Consider the following 15,707-nt stretch of genomic DNA (forward strand, 5'->3'; position numbering starts at 1 on the left):
GTCGGTAGAATCAGGATCTTTTATTTATACTTATCTTATACATACGATAAAGATGGTTTCCTAATACACTGGAGAGAAATGTGTACGGATAATCTCATTCATATCTCCATTGCTGTATTCAACCGTCTGGCAGACAAATTAAAAATCTTGTTCATAATCTGATAAGCGATAAGCCTAACCTGATCAACGGATAAGGACACTGACTGGGCAGGGAAAGAAAAATCAAAGGTCAATATTAACAAATCATCTAAATTAATTATAAACGCTTGAATGCAACTCTGACAACCTTATGTGCCGTCAGATGTCAGGTCCCGTTCCATTTCCACACTTTCATCAGACTCATTCATTAGGATACAATATCAAAAAGAAACAGAAAGAAAAGAAGAAAAAAAGCAGCCCCGAGACTTTTGGTTTAAACAATAAGAGACTGGCTCTAATCGCAGCCCTCCAGCACTTGGTGGGGTAGAATAGCCAGCAGTATGTGTCTATAAAGTAACAGTGAAGGGCAGGGGCTGAATATGAAGAAGGGAAAGGATAAAGACGGAGCACGACTGAAATCTAGTGGTAGAACGCCAAGAGAGATCGGTGAGCTTCGGGATGAGAAAAAAAAAGCCAGCCAAGTTAAAAATCGCTCGAAAGGCATGTATTGCATGTTCAATGGTCCATGATTGCTTGAACTCTGGGTAACCCTCTCACGGCATCAGTAAAATGAAGTAAAACAGGTAGGAAGGGAAACCACAGAACAATCAGAAACTGATCGTCAAAAAGGTACATAAAATGGCGAAGATATGGAAGAATATGCGACGCGGCATGACCAGCATCAACCGAGTCCTTTGGGAAGTGATGTGAAAAGCGAATCTCCTTCCAAACACAGGTACAAGCAAGCACCAGATGGACTAGGCCCTAAAACAGTGGAACCTTGACATCCTGCACACCGCGCTTGATGACATCCTCGACTTGCCATCGGGGAGGGTGCACAGTCGCAATCTGTTGGCGATGCCATTCTTTCTCCATCTCTGGCGGCGGTGCCGAGCCCTCGCTGGAGGGCAGAGCGCCACCAGCGACGCCCGTTGAGAATTTCAGCTGCAGAACATTTCCGATTTCGTCACACGCCGTAAGAATGCGATCGAGATCCTCTTTAGTGTGTGCTGCCGAAACGCAGAAACGGGCTCGAGACGAGACCAAAGGCGTAGCAGGATAGCCCACCACGACAACAGAAATCTTCCGCTTCAACATCTCGTGGGAGAAAGCGGGCATCTTGGCAGGATTGAAAAGCAGGACCGGAATAATGGGAGAATCGTCGTGCCCGTAAACAATGAATCCGAGACGCTTCAATCCAAGACGAAGATACCGAGAGTTGAAAGCCAAGCGCTGTAACCGCTCCTCACCCTGACCTGGCACGATCTCCCCACTGATGAGGCGAAGTGCGGACGAGATCTGGGCCAGGACCGCAGGGGAGGGGGATTCGCCATACACAACTCCGGAGTTGGTTGAACGGAGAGTATCAATCATCGCCTTATCGGCTGCAATGTAGCCTCCGTTGGCGCCAAAGGATTTGGTGAGGGTACCCATGAGAATATCAACTTCACTGGTGTCAATGCCAAAATAGTCACAGACGCCACGTCCATTCGGTCCAATGGCTCCGATAGAGTGCGCCTCATCGACAAACAGGTTGAATTTGTAACGTCGCTTCAAGGCAATCAAACCAGGTAGATTGCACATGGACCCTTCCATGGAGTATAGACCCTCAACGACGACCAAGATATTCTTCCAGGGACGGTGAGTACGCGGCTGTCCTTGGCTGATGGCCTCCCGGAGCCTGTTCTCCAGGTCTTTCATGTCATTGTGCTTAAACATGCCGATGGATGCTCCGGAAAGACGCGCTCCAAAGCGGATAGATGCGTGGTTCAGCTCATCGGAAATGATGAGACAGCCCTTGCTCACCAAGGCAGGGAAGACATTGGCGTTGGTACCGAAACCCATGGAGAACACCATAGAAGCCTCTTTACCGACAAATCTAGCGATTAAATCCTCGAGCTCGTTGTGGAGATCCTGCGTTCCGGCTTCGGCACGGGTACTGGGTGCAACGATGCCATATTTCCTAACGGCCTCTTCGGCATCATCGGCACACGGGCCTTCCGACTGAGCAAATCCCAGATAATTGTACGAGCTGAGGTTAAGCGTGTCAGTGGTCGTTCCGGTGAAGTGGAAATTCCTGTTATGGTCATCGGTGGTGCGATCAATCAAGGTGATATATCTTCCGGGAACACCGGTGACCGGGCGCTCAAAGCAATCATTGATACGCAGCTTCAGTCGGCGAACGTAGAAGTTGTCGAAATCACTGTTCAGCGCAGCGTATCCATTCCGGGGCTTCAAGTGACGGTAGTTTTCTTCGCGGAAGCGTTTTCCGAAGAAGTCGCGAACGTGTCCGAAGGCAATTAGGATTAAATAACTGATGTAGGTGGTAAGGAGGTAGTAATACGGAGGTTCGTCCATGATGGGTTCGGGGAAGTCCCCGCCGGGATGTTGACTCGAGTAACGGTGACTTGGATGACCGATCGGTCCGAATTGAGCGTGCTGCTTCGCCAGGCGGCGAGCCTCCTCCGGCGAGGGAGGCTGAAAGAGAGTGGTGGGCGGTTCGTCCATGTTGGGATTATCTGCCGTCGCAGTAGAGAGAGAAATGGTTGGCAACGAAAGAGACGCCGAGCTGATCGGAGGCGCAGCAGCAGTTCCACCGGTTGTTTGCAGAGCCGCTTGGGCAGGCGACAATTCAACTTTCGACTTAGGCGAGGTCGAAAAGAATTGGGTCAAGCGGTTCGGTTTGGAAGACGCTTTGATGGCGATACCGCCCTTTCCGGAGGCGGAGGAAAAGGACGGCGAGGTGGAGGAGTCGTTGGTGGAAGAATTGGCAGATCGACGAGGCATCGCAAGAAACCGGCCGAACGGGGGAAAAGGATGAAGGTCGCGCGACACCGACGTGATAGACAGAGCGAGACTCCTGGGTTTTCGGAAGGACAGGAATAGCAGGAACTACTCGAGAGGGCACGAAGCAAGGCTTTTTATGTTTTCCAACACAAAAAAAAACAGCGATTTTTGTTATTGTTTCGGGCCTCTTCTCAATGGTGCCAGATCAACGTCAATCTGAACGAGGCGCAGGCAACGGGTCAGTCAATCAATTCCGATGAACATGTGGATCAGGATCAAGGAAGCCGATCGATAAACACCGCGTGAAGATAAAAATAAAATGCAGAATAACAATCAAAACAAGGCGAGGGTGGGGGGGGAAAGAAAAGGAGGGAAGGAAGTAGCGAAGGGGAAGGCAATAATGGGGGAGACGAACAGACGAGGGAGCGAGAGCGAGAGGGAGACACAGGAGGGACTCCGAGAAATCCGGATTGGATTGGTACTGGTAATTTGCCCGGCACGTGGAGGGACGTTGGGGAGGGCACAGAGCCCTGCAACGAAGAATGGGTCGCAACCGACGGGCGAACCTCGATGGTACTAAATTGAAGGACGCAGCCTGCGTTTGAAGCAGCAATTGAGGTTCAGGGAAGAAGGAAGAAAGAAAGAACGGAAGAAATTAATGTTTGAATGAAATCGAGCCCGGATCCGGATCGTGACATGGAACTGGGTCCGAGAGAGCAGAAGCAAGAAAAAGAGAAAAGAGAGAAAAAAAAGAGTGGAGCGGGCGACCCATGCGGTATTTTAATGGTATGATGTGGTATCCACCTCCCGTGTGTCCGTATTTTAGCGGCTGATCAGCTGTGGGAAGTGGTCACAGAACGGTAAGATTACCACCCCCTGGACCGGTCCAGCATAAAACTTGTGAGCGGACCTCCATGCAAGGTACCCTGCCCCTGATCAGGCAGCTTTTTTGATTCCTGAGGCATGACTTCTGAAGTCATGCCTCAGGCCATCTTCGAGTGCCTTCCATTCGAACGGATTGTGGTCCTGACAGGCCCGCCCTTGCCTCCCATGTCCCTGCCTTGATACCTTAACTTCCCCAGTTCCCAACTCCCAACAAACGCCATCTCGGAATTTTCCGCTCCAGAGTCGGGGAACTCGCCTTGCTGGATTCCCGCGCTGACTACCGCGCTGACTAGTTGATAGTTCAAATTTAAAAATGCGTCGGCACCTGCAATTCGGGCCCTCATTAGTTTAGTGTGCTTTTTTTCTTCAAATATTCCTGGAAGGTCCATCACGTTGCCTCGGCGTCGGTCACTGACAACGGAAGTATATATTCTCGGCCCGTGCCCCTCAATCCCTGCTTTAAGGGGGCAAATTGACCGATTATCTTCCGATCTGTTAGTTAAATTAAGAAAGAAGCCGATTGATAAAACGACCAGACAGTCGTGACAATGCCATTCATTGATACCTCTCCCAGTTCGAAAGAACTGTGGCGCCACTCCGCTCCGCATACCACGCAAATCTATGACTTCCTACAAAAGTCCAACCAAACCTACGGAACGTCGCTGACCAGCTACGACGACCTGTGGCAGTGGAGCGTGTCGGAGCCTGCCAAGTTCTGGGAGCATGTGTGGCATTATACTGCTATTAAGGCTCACAGTCAGTATAATGCAGTGAGTAGTCCCCACAGAGGGGCAGCATTCGGGCCGTGGTTGCAAGATTAGGTCAAGGATTCATCTAATGTCCCTGCAGGTGCTGGATTCGGAACAGGTTCTCTTTCCCAGGCCTAACTTCTTCGCCGGCAGCACACTCAATTTCGCCGAGAATCTACTTTACCCAGCCTCATCGCCCGATGAAAATGCCATCGCGATCATCGCCGCTACCGAGGTTGATCGGGAATCCATCTCGTGGAAAGAATTACGGGATCGCGTGCGGCGATGCGCCAATTCACTAAAGGAAGCCGGTCTGCAACCCGGGGATCGAGTGGCGGGATTTTTAGGAAATCATGCGAACACGGTCATTGCAATGCTAGCGACCACTTCCATCGGAGCTTTTTGGACAGGCGTGTCCCCTGATACGGGCGTCCATGCAGTATTGGAGCGTTTGGGTCAGATAGAGCCCAAAATCTTGTTCGCAGACAATGCGTCTCTATATAACGGCAAAGTGCACGGGACAAATACCAAAATCCAGCAGATCATTCCCGAGCTTCCAAAGCTGCAAGTGTTGGTCATTTTCGAGACCGTGAAGTCTCATGGATTCAACCTTGAGGAAGTCCCCCAGACGCAGGCGAAAGTGTCTACTTACGACACTTTTCTCTCCTCAGCTAGCAATCCTTCCGCTCCTCTTGAATTTACAAGTCTTCCCCCTGACCATCCAGTCTATATTCTCTACTCATCTGGTACAACGGGGGCACCCAAACCCATCGTGCACGGCTCTCTCGGAACGTTGTTGCAGCATAAGAAGGAGCACGTGCTTCATTGCGATATACGCCCGGGAGACCGTCTGTTTTATTTCACGACAGTCACTTGGATGATGTGGCACTGGCTGGTTTCGGCACTCGCCAGTGGCGCTACCATCGTTCTTTATGACGGCTCCCCGTTCCGACCTTTCGACGCGGAAGGAGGAAACGGAGAGATGGCTATGCCACGACTGATAGATGAGTTGCGAATTACCCACTTTGGAACGTCGGCAAAATACCTGTCTGTTCTAGAACAAGCGTCCCTCAATCCCAGGACGCACCCGCATCGCCCAGTAACACTGAAGTCCCTGAGGGCAATTTTCAGCACGGGTTCTCCTCTCGCCCCATCCACATTCGAGTACATTTACTCCTCCATCCATCCCGATATCATGCTGGGATCGATCACTGGAGGCACAGATATCCTGTCATTGTTCTGTGGCAGTTGCCCCATTCTTCCCGTCTGCAAAGGCGAGATCCAGTGCCGTTGCCTCGCAATGGCTGTCTCTGTGTATGACTACGCTGGCAATGATATAAGCGCCTCCGGCGAACCCGGCGACCTTGTCTGCACGAAGCCTTTCACTGCGCAGCCGGTGATGTTCTGGCCCCCCGGTCCTGTCGGAGCAGAAAAATACCGCAAAAGCTATTTCGACGTCTTTGGACCGTCAATCTGGCACCACGGCGATTTCGTGCGCCTGAACCCGCAAACTGGGGGTGTGACCATGCTGGGCCGAAGTGATGGTGTCCTGAAACCGGCCGGTGTCAGATTCGGAAGTGCAGAAATATACAATATCCTTCTAAAGCACTTTGCGGATGAGGTTGAGGATTCCCTCTGTGTGGGAAGAAGACGTGATGGAATTGATACAGATGAAACCGTTGTCTTGTTTGTAAAACTGGCTTCGCCTGCTGGATCATCTACTTCTATCTCTTCGGACCTAGTAGCGCGGATCCAAGCAACAATCCGCAAGGAGCTTAGTCCTCGCCATGTCCCCGGCATAGTGGATGCCTGCCCCGAGATCCCGGTGACGTCCAATGGCAAAAAGGTGGAAAATTCCGTGAAGCAGATCGTGTGTGGTTTGAATATCAAGATTGGAGCGAGTGTCGCCAATGCCTCTTGTCTTGACTGGTATCGTTCCTGGGCGGCAGAGCATCTGTAGAGTACAATTTTGGATTTTCCTTATCTTGTTATTACTGAGATTACATTTTGGCGTGTAGAGTCCTGACAGATTGATAGATAGGTTGGTATGGGATAGAAGTTGGTTTCCAAATGGTAGATTTGGGGAGAATTAGTCAACGGCGATTCTAGATCTCGGATTATTAAAGAATGCACTACTCTTGTTGCCACCGCAGGATAATCAAAATTGATTCTGATGATTTTTCAAACCATTGGTCTACATCTGATTACATTTATTATTAGTTAATTAGCTCTCCAAAGCCCAGAAACCACTGGCCAAAAACCAGAGCTCCCATTCACGCGCGGACACCTGATTAGATAAGCGAACTCCGAGTCTCCGGGCCAAATCCTTGCGACCAAAACCTCCAAGAACCAGCTTCTTCTCGCCAGACGGGGATGACCAATTTGATTTGAACCTACCTGTACATTTCATATATCAAACCATCACAATGCGTCGCTCTGTCTTACGGGCCGTGGAGTCCGCAAAGCCACTTGCTCGCGTGCCTCGTTCGGTGTCGAGAGGCTTTGCTACTGAGGCCGGCTCCAAGGTAAACCAAACCGAACACCCAGGCCATGATTTGTTGGGGTTTCTCTTGATCTAACAAAAGATTTACCTCTGGTAGGATCCCGCCGAGCTTGAACAGATCACTACGCTGCCAAACGGCATTCGCGTCGCCACCGAATCTTTGCCCGGACCCTTCTCCGGCGTCGGCGTTTACATCGATGCTGGATCCCGATATGAGGACGAGAGTCTGCGGGGTGTGAGCCACATCATGGATCGACTGGCTTTCAAGTCGACAAAGACGCGCTCCAGTGATGAGATGCTTGAGACTCTCGAGAATCTGGGCGGCAACATTCAGTGCGCTTCTTCCCGCGAGTCGCTGATGTATCAGTCCGCTAGCTTTAACTCCGCCGTTCCTACAACCCTCGGCCTGTTGGCGGAAACGATCCGTGATCCGCTCATAACTGAGGAGGAAGTCCTTCAGCAATTGGCCACGGCCGAATATGAGATCGGAGAGATTTGGGCCAAACCGGAGCTTATCCTGCCCGAGCTGGTCCACATGGCGGCTTACAAGGATAACACACTGGGCAACCCTCTGCTATGTCCGGAAGAGAGGCTGGGAGCAATCAACAAGGCCGTTGTCGAAAAGTATCGCGAGACTTTCTTCAACCCCGAGCGGATGGTCGTTGCGTTTGCCGGCGTGCCTCACCAGACGGCTGTTGGCCTCACGGAGCAGCTTTTCGGCGACATGAAGAGTCATCAAGGCCCTAGCTTGTCCGGCAGCGGCGTTGACACCACTTTGTCAGAAGGCCAGGAGCCCACTGTTCCGCAGTTTACTCCCACATCCACTATCTCGACTCCTGCTGCCTCCCAGAAGGCGCAGCCTAGTCTCTTCTCTAAGCTACCCTTCCTGAAGAACCTTTCCACATCTGGCTCCAACGAGGCCGTCACGCCATCGGAATCAGACTTGACGAGTCCTTCGCGCTACACCGGTGGCTTCCTTTCTCTTCCGCCGATCCCTCCGCCCGCGAACCCCATGCTTCCTCGGTTGAGCCATATCCACCTCGCCTTCGAAGCTTTGCCTATCTCCAACCCCGATATCTATGCTCTTGCCACTCTTCAAACCCTTCTCGGAGGAGGCGGATCGTTCTCTGCTGGCGGTCCCGGCAAGGGAATGTATTCTCGTCTTTACACAAACGTGCTCAACCAGCACGGATGGGTTGAGAGCTGCATTGCGTTCAACCACAGTTATACCGACAGCGGAATCTTCGGAATCTCTGCATCCTGCAGCCCGACCCGCACTACGGAGATGCTTGAGGTTATGTGCCGCGAACTCCAGTCGCTGACCATCGACTCCGGATTTGCGTCCTTGCAACCTCAGGAGGTTAACCGGGCGAAGAACCAGCTGCGCTCCTCCCTCCTTATGAATCTGGAGTCGCGTATGGTTGAGCTGGAAGATCTCGGCCGTCAGGTCCAGGTCCACGGTCGCAAGGTCGGCGTGAAGGAGATGTGCGAGCAAATCGAGGCACTGACCGTGGAAGATCTGCGCCGGGTGGCACGACAAGTCTTCGGAGGCAATGTTCAGAACAAGGGACAGGGTACCGGTAAGCCGACTGTGGTGCTGCAGGAAGGTGAACTGGAAGGCTACAAGCTTCGTTCATTCCCTTGGGAGGAAATTCAGGAGCGCATTGCGCGGTGGAAGTTGGGCCGGAGATAAATCTTGGAGATGGAAGCGTCGCAGATAGACACACGATTGTACTTGTTGGAATGTATACTATAGAATTGGGGAGGACGACTGGCGTGAGAATCTTTAATTTTCTCCTCTCCCTGTAATTAAGCGGATTTATTATGATATTAGATCTGAGATATTATTGAGGTATGAGGCGGTCGCAATGACGCTCTGTAGTTGGCCGAAGCTCCTTGCCGCTTTAGGCGCGTTTGGGTCGGGAAAAAAGTTGGAACGAACTTCAAATCCGCCGTCACCCATCATTCTCCGTCCTCTCGACTTCCATTTCCACCACGACCCCCGATCACCCCAACCCTCTCGTCGACCCTCCACCTCCCGTTTTAATTCACCACCGTCACAATGGTCAAGCTTACCGAAGTCGAGGATGAGCATTTCGCTCAGGAGAAGCCCCAGACCACCAAGAACAACGTCCTCTTGGACTCGGATGACGAGGAAGACTACACTGACACCGGTTAGTATCCTGGCAGTCCTGGAGCGATGGAATTACCTAGGGCAATCATATCGCCTTTCATTCATTTTCGATTCACGTCCCAACATCGCTATTCCTATCCGCGACATATCATGCTTTTCCAACATCCGATCCATGCCTACCTATACATACCCTCAATTACGTTGATGAAATCATAAAAGTTTCTTTTTCTGACAATCGCTATGAACTGCAGAGTCCGAGATCTCGAACGATGAAGAGATCGAGCTTGAGAACGAGGGCCTGTACGAACGTTTGTCGGCCTTGAAAGATATCATCCCCCCCTCCGCCCGTCGCTCAGTCAACAACACCGTCTCCTCCGTCACTTCCTTCACAAAGTCCACAGTCTCCTTCAGCGGCAAGGCGCTGTGGATCATCAGCACCAGTGCTTTCCTCCTCGGTGTCCCATGGGCCCTCGCCTATGCCGAGGAAGAGCAGTACATCCAGATGGAGCGTGAGCAGGGCATGATTAAGGGTGCCAACGAGGTATGTTCACAGACAATGTGTTATTTCGCGTCATCACTATTGGCATTACTCGGCTGCTCCGGTATCATTGGCGGTGGCTATCATCGTGCGCCCGATGATGGGGATGACGTGAAAAAAACTTTTCCGTCAACAACACCGCGCCAAGAAACCGGAACACGCGACTTTCAGCGCTGCCAATGCAGTTCTATGCCATCTGTGCCGTGTTTTCGTTAAATAGGTCGCGGTTGGAGTCTAACAAATATGTCGTTGCAGATGCTCACGCCCGGCGCTCCCACGGAAGAGAAGCCGGCCCAGCCTACTTTGTAAATGAACTTTCCTATCGAAGATGAAGATCGCAACAGGTGAAGAAGATCAACCTTTATACCTCGCCATCACCTACTGTCTTTGTCCGAAGCCGCCTGTTGCTTTTGTTGTCTCGCATACGACGTCATCATCTGCCTAAAGCAGATCTGTACTAGTCGACTGGGACCAATACTCAACGAACCGAAGATTAATCATATTAAAAGAATAACAAAATCCCAAAAAAGCACCAACGAGCATTTGTCTTACTGCAGCGTTGCATGGTAGTCTGGTTGGGGAAACAAAAAGGATGTACAAGAAAATTTTCGGGTGGGATGTTCCTGCGTCTTTCTCGGGCAATGGCAGGTTGGACACGATGGTCATGGATATGGTATCCCCGCCCACCTGTTTCTTTCGGAGTCTTTGGTCTATCTGACTTGCTTCTTTCCTCTCATGCCTTCTGGTTTGGCTGGCGTGTTGGACCTCGGGCAATGGCTGTATTTGTATAAGTGATTTCCTATTTCTTTCAATTCGTTTCGTTATGTCCATTGTTTATCTACTCTATATTGATCTCAATCTCTCTGAATAATGGAATGTGAATGATTCTAGAGACGATACATTCCACCTCAAGGTCCCGTGCTGGTCGGAGCCTGTCGTTTTGGCTGGAGTCTTCCGTTTGATGATCTTTTGGTTTTTGGTTTGGGTGGTATTTCATTCACCGGCCCTTCCTCTCTTCCTCTTCTTTCCTATCTCCCTCTCTCTCTTTCAATACGACCAAACGCGACGACATTAACTTCCTTACGCCTTGAAAATAGCCTTTTTGGGGCGTACGAGCTTAAGGTACTTCTTTCCGCTACCCCGAACCTCCAATTACTCTTCTATGAATTCATCCCCGCCTACAAGACCCTCTCCATGTATGCATGGGTTCAACCGCTTCAGGGAATTGAATATTATCAATTTGATTTTTCGATTCTAGCGTCTGCATTGCACCAGGTGCCTGCCCTTCAGGAGCTTCATATCTGCCACCATACTTCATGGCCAGTATATACTCACCCACCGGCGCTGAAGTTGTCCCTAGCGTTGTTGACAAGATTACGGAAATTGGCCATTCAGCTTCCACTTCTAATATGGGGAATGTTTTACAAAGACCCCTCCAAAGACCCCTCTAACTTAGATTCGTTCCCACCGAGTTTAGAATCCTTGACAATTCTAGACTGGGAAGATGAATGCGACGATTATTATGCTCCAGAGATCGTGGATAGGATGAGGCCGTTTTTAGAAAGTAGGGGGAATTGAAAGTCGGCATTGAAAGAGGTATTCATGGCGCCAGTGTATGGATTCGTAACCGAGGAAACTACACCGGGTGAAGGTTTTGCAACGGCGTGGGAAGAGTGGGAGGACCTGGGGAGGAGAAATGGGGTTTTGTGCGGCAAGATGAAGAAATGAGAAAGGGGACTTTTGGTGGCATATTAATTGAATGGTTGGACAGGCCTTAGTATTGTTGGTCTGGGTCTTGATGGGTATGTTAAGAATGGGTTTGGCTATGTCTAAAGAGATACAAATTGGACTACCTGCAACCAACCGAGTCCTATTTCTTTCAGTTCGATTCGTCATGTCCATTGTTTATCTACTTTATATTGATCTCTGAATAATGGAATGTGAATGATTATAGAGACACGGTATTATCTATTCTGGAGATCTGCTGGTCGGAAGGCAGCCGTTTTGGCCTGAGTCATCAATTTGATCATTTTGATTTTTCTATATAACTTGCTCTCCACGCTTTCGGGTTGATAACTCCGTCAACATGAATCTTCCATTAGAATTGTTCTACGAAATAGCTGATTATGTCTCTTCTAATGACTTGAAAAACGTTGCTTGCACCTGTCGTTGTCTGTACCCGGTTTATATCAATCGGTTATATCGTGACATCCGATTCGTCAAACACGAAGAGTCTCCTATATATCTATACCGGCGCATTTGCCTTCTCGTGCGGACTCTTGTGTTAGATTGATCTTGACGAACCCTCGTCCACATATTTGAGATTCACTGGGAAGTCAGAGAAGGCGATCGACAAATTTACTGGGGTCTGTGTCCTCAGTTCAGCCAGGACGACCTCCGGCAGTTAAAGGCGCAAATTCTCAAGGAGCGACTACCAAATGCGCACATTCCAGGTGCGAGCACATGGCGTAGTAACCTGGACGATGGAGATGTAACATCTATCATTGACCTGGCTCTATCAATTATGCCAAACCTCAAATCCCTCTACCTGGACGTTGACTTCCACGCCTCAAACTTCGGCCTCTTTCATTTGACTCAGTGTGCTATCTCCTATCTCCAATCCTAATCCCACTTACCACCTCCCGAGCGGTCCCCCATCGTCTTCACCAATCTCAAACATGTCACCTACGCTCCCATTGTCGTAGACGTCTTCGCCAAACATCGCTGGTTTGACCGCAACCTCATCCCCACACTTTTCTACCTCCCTCGCATTGAGTCCATCACCGACATAATGCCCTACCACCCCGGCTTCAAATGGGACCAGCATGCTGGCTTAAATTCTGCCTTCCAGTCCCGACCAAACGCCACAACTCTGACCTCTCTACGTCTCGAAAACAGCCTCATTGACAGCAACACCCTTGCGGAGCTTCTCTCCGCCACTCCGAACCTTCAATCCCTCTACTACGAATTCAGCCCCCCCTTCAAAAGCTTGACTGTTATTGAGAGGTGGCAGAACCCTGCTCCAGAGCCTTGGAGGTTCGATTTCCATGCACTAGCGCTTGCTTTGCACCAGGTGCCTACGCTTCAAGAGCTCTGTATAACAATTAATTGGCATGCCAATTTCACCGGGCCGAGGGAGTCGATGCTCGAAATCTCTTCTGAGTTCTCGTCTCTGGCACCGTTGACGAGATTGCGGAAATTGGCCATCCAGTATGAATTACTATTGGGAACGGGGCCGTCCGTTCACTCGACTTGCTTGGAATCGTTGCCGTGGAGTTTAGAATCTTTGGCGATTCTATACTCGTTTGACACGGACCATCAGCTGGGCGAGGACTGGAAGTTTGCAGAGTATATGGATAAGATAAGGCTGTTTTCAGAAAATAGAGGGGATGGGAAGTCAAAATTAAAAGAGGTATTGTTGGAGCCAATATTTGAATTTATAGACAGCGATACGCCGGATGAGGATTTTGAAGAGGCATTGGAAGGGTGGCAGTATTTGGGGAAGCGCAATCGGGTGCGATGTGTCGAGGCGGACCCCTTTGATTGGGATGATTGGATTAGCTGATCTTGATTATATGCGGATAAAACAAGAATTGAATTACGCGCCAATAGACCAAGCCCCCATATCAAAGCATGCAATCGCCAAATGAACCACAAAAAGAGACTTCGGTAGGGTATCACGCAACGCAGTTTAAACAAAAGTAAACGAAACCAAAATCCTCAATATGCAGGTAACTCATCCAAGAGTCTAGATAGCACGGATTGACATTAGCACCTGGATGAAATCACGCATATTGAGTAGAAGGAATGTATACATACCGTAGATTCTCTCGCCGTTCTCAAGTTGATATGGAAGTCTCGCCAGAGCTTCTTGACCTCGCCGCCCTCGACCATATCACGAAACGCCTCGCTGGCGTATTTGGCTTTGCGTTTCTGGCTCCAGTGGCCGCGTTCGAGGACTTTTTCGTCGGAGACGTGTCCTACACGCGCGAGGTGGTCGACGACCCATTCGTTGAGGTGGAAACGCCAGTGCGTGAGCGTGTGAGCCATTGTGGCTCGGCCTTTGCAGTGTCTGGGGGTTTGAACATGTAAGTGTAAGTAAGAGTGAGAAGTATAGGTAGGGAAACGAAGTTACCTTCCGAGATAGAAGCGGGTGTTTTCGTCTGGTAGGACGTGGCCGTCCCTGTCTCTTTCTAAACCGTCGTCTTCTTCCTCTTCATCGTCGGACTGTTCCTTATCGCTGTCTGAATCTGCGAGCGGTTCCAAAGTGTCGAGGGAATACACTTTGCCGTAGAATTTGAGATCCGCAGATGCGGGATGACCGGATCGTTTGCATGCGTCACAGGGATGGTTCTCGGTGGTAGGGAAGGTGGTTTCTTCGAGATGCGGCCGCGCCATGAGGGCCCGACAGAAGTCGGCGTTCCAGACAGAAGAGATGAGTTGGGAGCCGGTACGACCCTTGACCTCGTCCTCCAATTTATCGAACGCAACTTTGTAAATGGCGCTGGAGCGAGGGAACGCGGGGAAGAGCTGATTCAGCACCATCCACTCCACCGCGTCTTGGAAGTAATCCTTCAATTGCTTATAGGAGTGTCGAGAGAACTCGATGGGCATTTCGTCGAGGCCGGCGGGGACACCGAGTTTGTCGTCGTCATCGTCATCGAGAACAAAGTCTTTGTCATAGCGGTCGAGGTCTTCGTTGCTGGCGATCTCGGACTCGACGTCGCTGTCTTCTCTCGCGAAAGGGATTTGGGGTTGTCGAACAGCTTCTTCCTCTTCGTCTTCGGCTTCGCTCGAGTCATCTTCGGATGATTCCGTCTCATCTGGCTTCGGTTCTGATTGCTCTTCATCTGTCTCTGTCTGACCGGCTCTGCGTCGACGCAGTGCTTCTAAGTGCTTTTGTCTCTGTGCCCTAGCCGAATTTGCGACTCGGCCTCGAGTGCGAGATTGTGTGACAACTTCGACAAGTCAGGTTTGAGCACAATCGTTGCCAGAGATTATAGTTACTCACCGGAATCCTGAAGGTCCTCCAAATCCTCCTCTAGATCAAGTTGATCTTGGTTCCTGTTGCGACGCGGAGTCTGAGGCTCTTCCACGCTCATGTTGCGGCGACGCCGTTTTACCGGGGACGAAACAATAGGCTCATCCGACTCGTCCGAGCTATCATCAAGAACGATCGTTGCGGGCTGAGCTGGACCTCTTCGCAACTTCCGACGAGGCCGGGCCACCACACCCTCCTCATCATTGTCCTCTTGTGCCGAAGGGCCCGCACGGGTCGGAGATTGAGGGCTCGAACTTTCCGGGGAAGGCGACCTTTTCCGCTTGACGGCTCTGTTTTTGCGCACGCTTGATTGTATCTCCAGGTCGCTATCGCTGCTTTCTTTGGCCGGGGATATAACTTCGGGCGTTTCACTTGGGGGCGGAGAAGGATTGCCTGTCGAGTTTTGGTGGCTTAGCAAGCGCTTCTCGTTTCCTGAAATAAAAGAATGTATTGTAGCACACGTACGGCTCTTTTTTTCCTTCTTTTCCCTCCGCTTCTTTTTCTTGTCCTTTTTCTTATCGCCTTTCTCACTTTTCTCCTTCACCTTCACTTCGTCTTTCACCTTCTCCTTCTCCGCCTCTTTCGCTTTCTTGTCCTTCTTGCGCCGAGGTTTCCGAGACTCATCTGTCGGAACCTCACCGTTCTCTGTAGACTTATCCACCACAAACGGATCAGGAGAAGCCTTGCGCGCAGAACCCATATTCACTTTCGAGCGCGTAGCCGGAACCGTAGGCCTGGACGGATGCCCATATTTCAAAGTCGCCTCGCGCGCCATTTCGTCATTTTCATCGTCATCGGTCGGTAAGGCTATCGGCGCGAAGGAAAGCCGAGTTTGTTTCGCTTTGCCGTATGTGCGGGGCATCTGTGGGGTGGAATGTATGAACACGGGTTTTGCTGTAAGATAAGAGAGTGATTGCGTCTGATTCTATGTC

General features: G+C 50.5%; 6 protein-coding genes across 6 annotated transcripts; 4 read left to right on the forward strand and 2 right to left on the reverse strand.

Annotated features, from left to right (window-relative positions):
• Nucleotides 1–903: 903 nt before the first annotated feature.
• lcb2 (putative serine palmitoyltransferase 2) lies at nucleotides 904–2,925 on the reverse strand (the record flags this gene model as incomplete). The annotated part of the gene is made up of 1 exon (XM_053095764.1): nucleotides 904–2,925. The coding sequence occupies one exon, from the start codon at nucleotides 2,923–2,925 to the stop codon at nucleotides 904–906; it is 2,022 nt and encodes a 673-aa protein (XP_052959950.1).
• A 1,433-nt stretch (nucleotides 2,926–4,358) lies between these two features.
• On the forward strand, nucleotides 4,359–6,519 carry KD926_010293 (acetoacetate--CoA ligase family protein; the record flags this gene model as incomplete). Its single annotated transcript, XM_053095765.1, has 2 exons — nucleotides 4,359–4,580; nucleotides 4,660–6,519. 2 exons carry the CDS (start codon nucleotides 4,359–4,361, stop codon nucleotides 6,517–6,519), a joined length of 2,082 nt encoding a protein of 693 aa, XP_052959951.1.
• Nucleotides 6,520–6,985: 466 nt separating this feature from the next.
• KD926_010294 (mitochondrial-processing protease subunit alpha) lies at nucleotides 6,986–8,755 on the forward strand (the record flags this gene model as incomplete). The annotated part of the gene is made up of 2 exons (XM_053095766.1): nucleotides 6,986–7,084; nucleotides 7,160–8,755. 2 exons carry the CDS (start codon nucleotides 6,986–6,988, stop codon nucleotides 8,753–8,755), a joined length of 1,695 nt encoding a protein of 564 aa, XP_052959952.1.
• Nucleotides 8,756–9,124: 369 nt separating this feature from the next.
• Nucleotides 9,125–10,043, forward strand: KD926_010295 (mitochondrial import receptor subunit TOM22; the record flags this gene model as incomplete). The annotated part of the gene is made up of 3 exons (XM_053095768.1): nucleotides 9,125–9,236; nucleotides 9,448–9,737; nucleotides 9,990–10,043. 3 exons carry the CDS (start codon nucleotides 9,125–9,127, stop codon nucleotides 10,041–10,043), a joined length of 456 nt encoding a protein of 151 aa, XP_052959953.1.
• A 2,482-nt stretch (nucleotides 10,044–12,525) lies between these two features.
• KD926_010296 (uncharacterized protein) lies at nucleotides 12,526–13,299 on the forward strand (the record flags this gene model as incomplete). Its single annotated transcript, XM_053095769.1, has 1 exon — nucleotides 12,526–13,299. The coding sequence occupies one exon, from the start codon at nucleotides 12,526–12,528 to the stop codon at nucleotides 13,297–13,299; it is 774 nt and encodes a 257-aa protein (XP_052959954.1).
• A 171-nt stretch (nucleotides 13,300–13,470) lies between these two features.
• On the reverse strand, nucleotides 13,471–15,637 carry KD926_010297 (uncharacterized protein; the record flags this gene model as incomplete). Its single annotated transcript, XM_053095770.1, has 5 exons — nucleotides 13,471–13,482; nucleotides 13,554–13,806; nucleotides 13,870–14,692; nucleotides 14,746–15,168; nucleotides 15,241–15,637. The coding sequence occupies 5 exons, from the start codon at nucleotides 15,635–15,637 to the stop codon at nucleotides 13,471–13,473; spliced, it is 1,908 nt and encodes a 635-aa protein (XP_052959955.1).
• Between the last annotated feature and the right edge of the window lie 70 nt (nucleotides 15,638–15,707).

This window comes from Aspergillus affinis (genome assembly GCF_023601865.1).
Source record: "Aspergillus affinis strain CMG 70 chromosome Unknown NODE_7_length_541545_cov_85_609384, whole genome shotgun sequence".
Classification (NCBI taxonomy): Eukaryota; Fungi; Ascomycota; class Eurotiomycetes; order Eurotiales; family Aspergillaceae; genus Aspergillus; species Aspergillus affinis.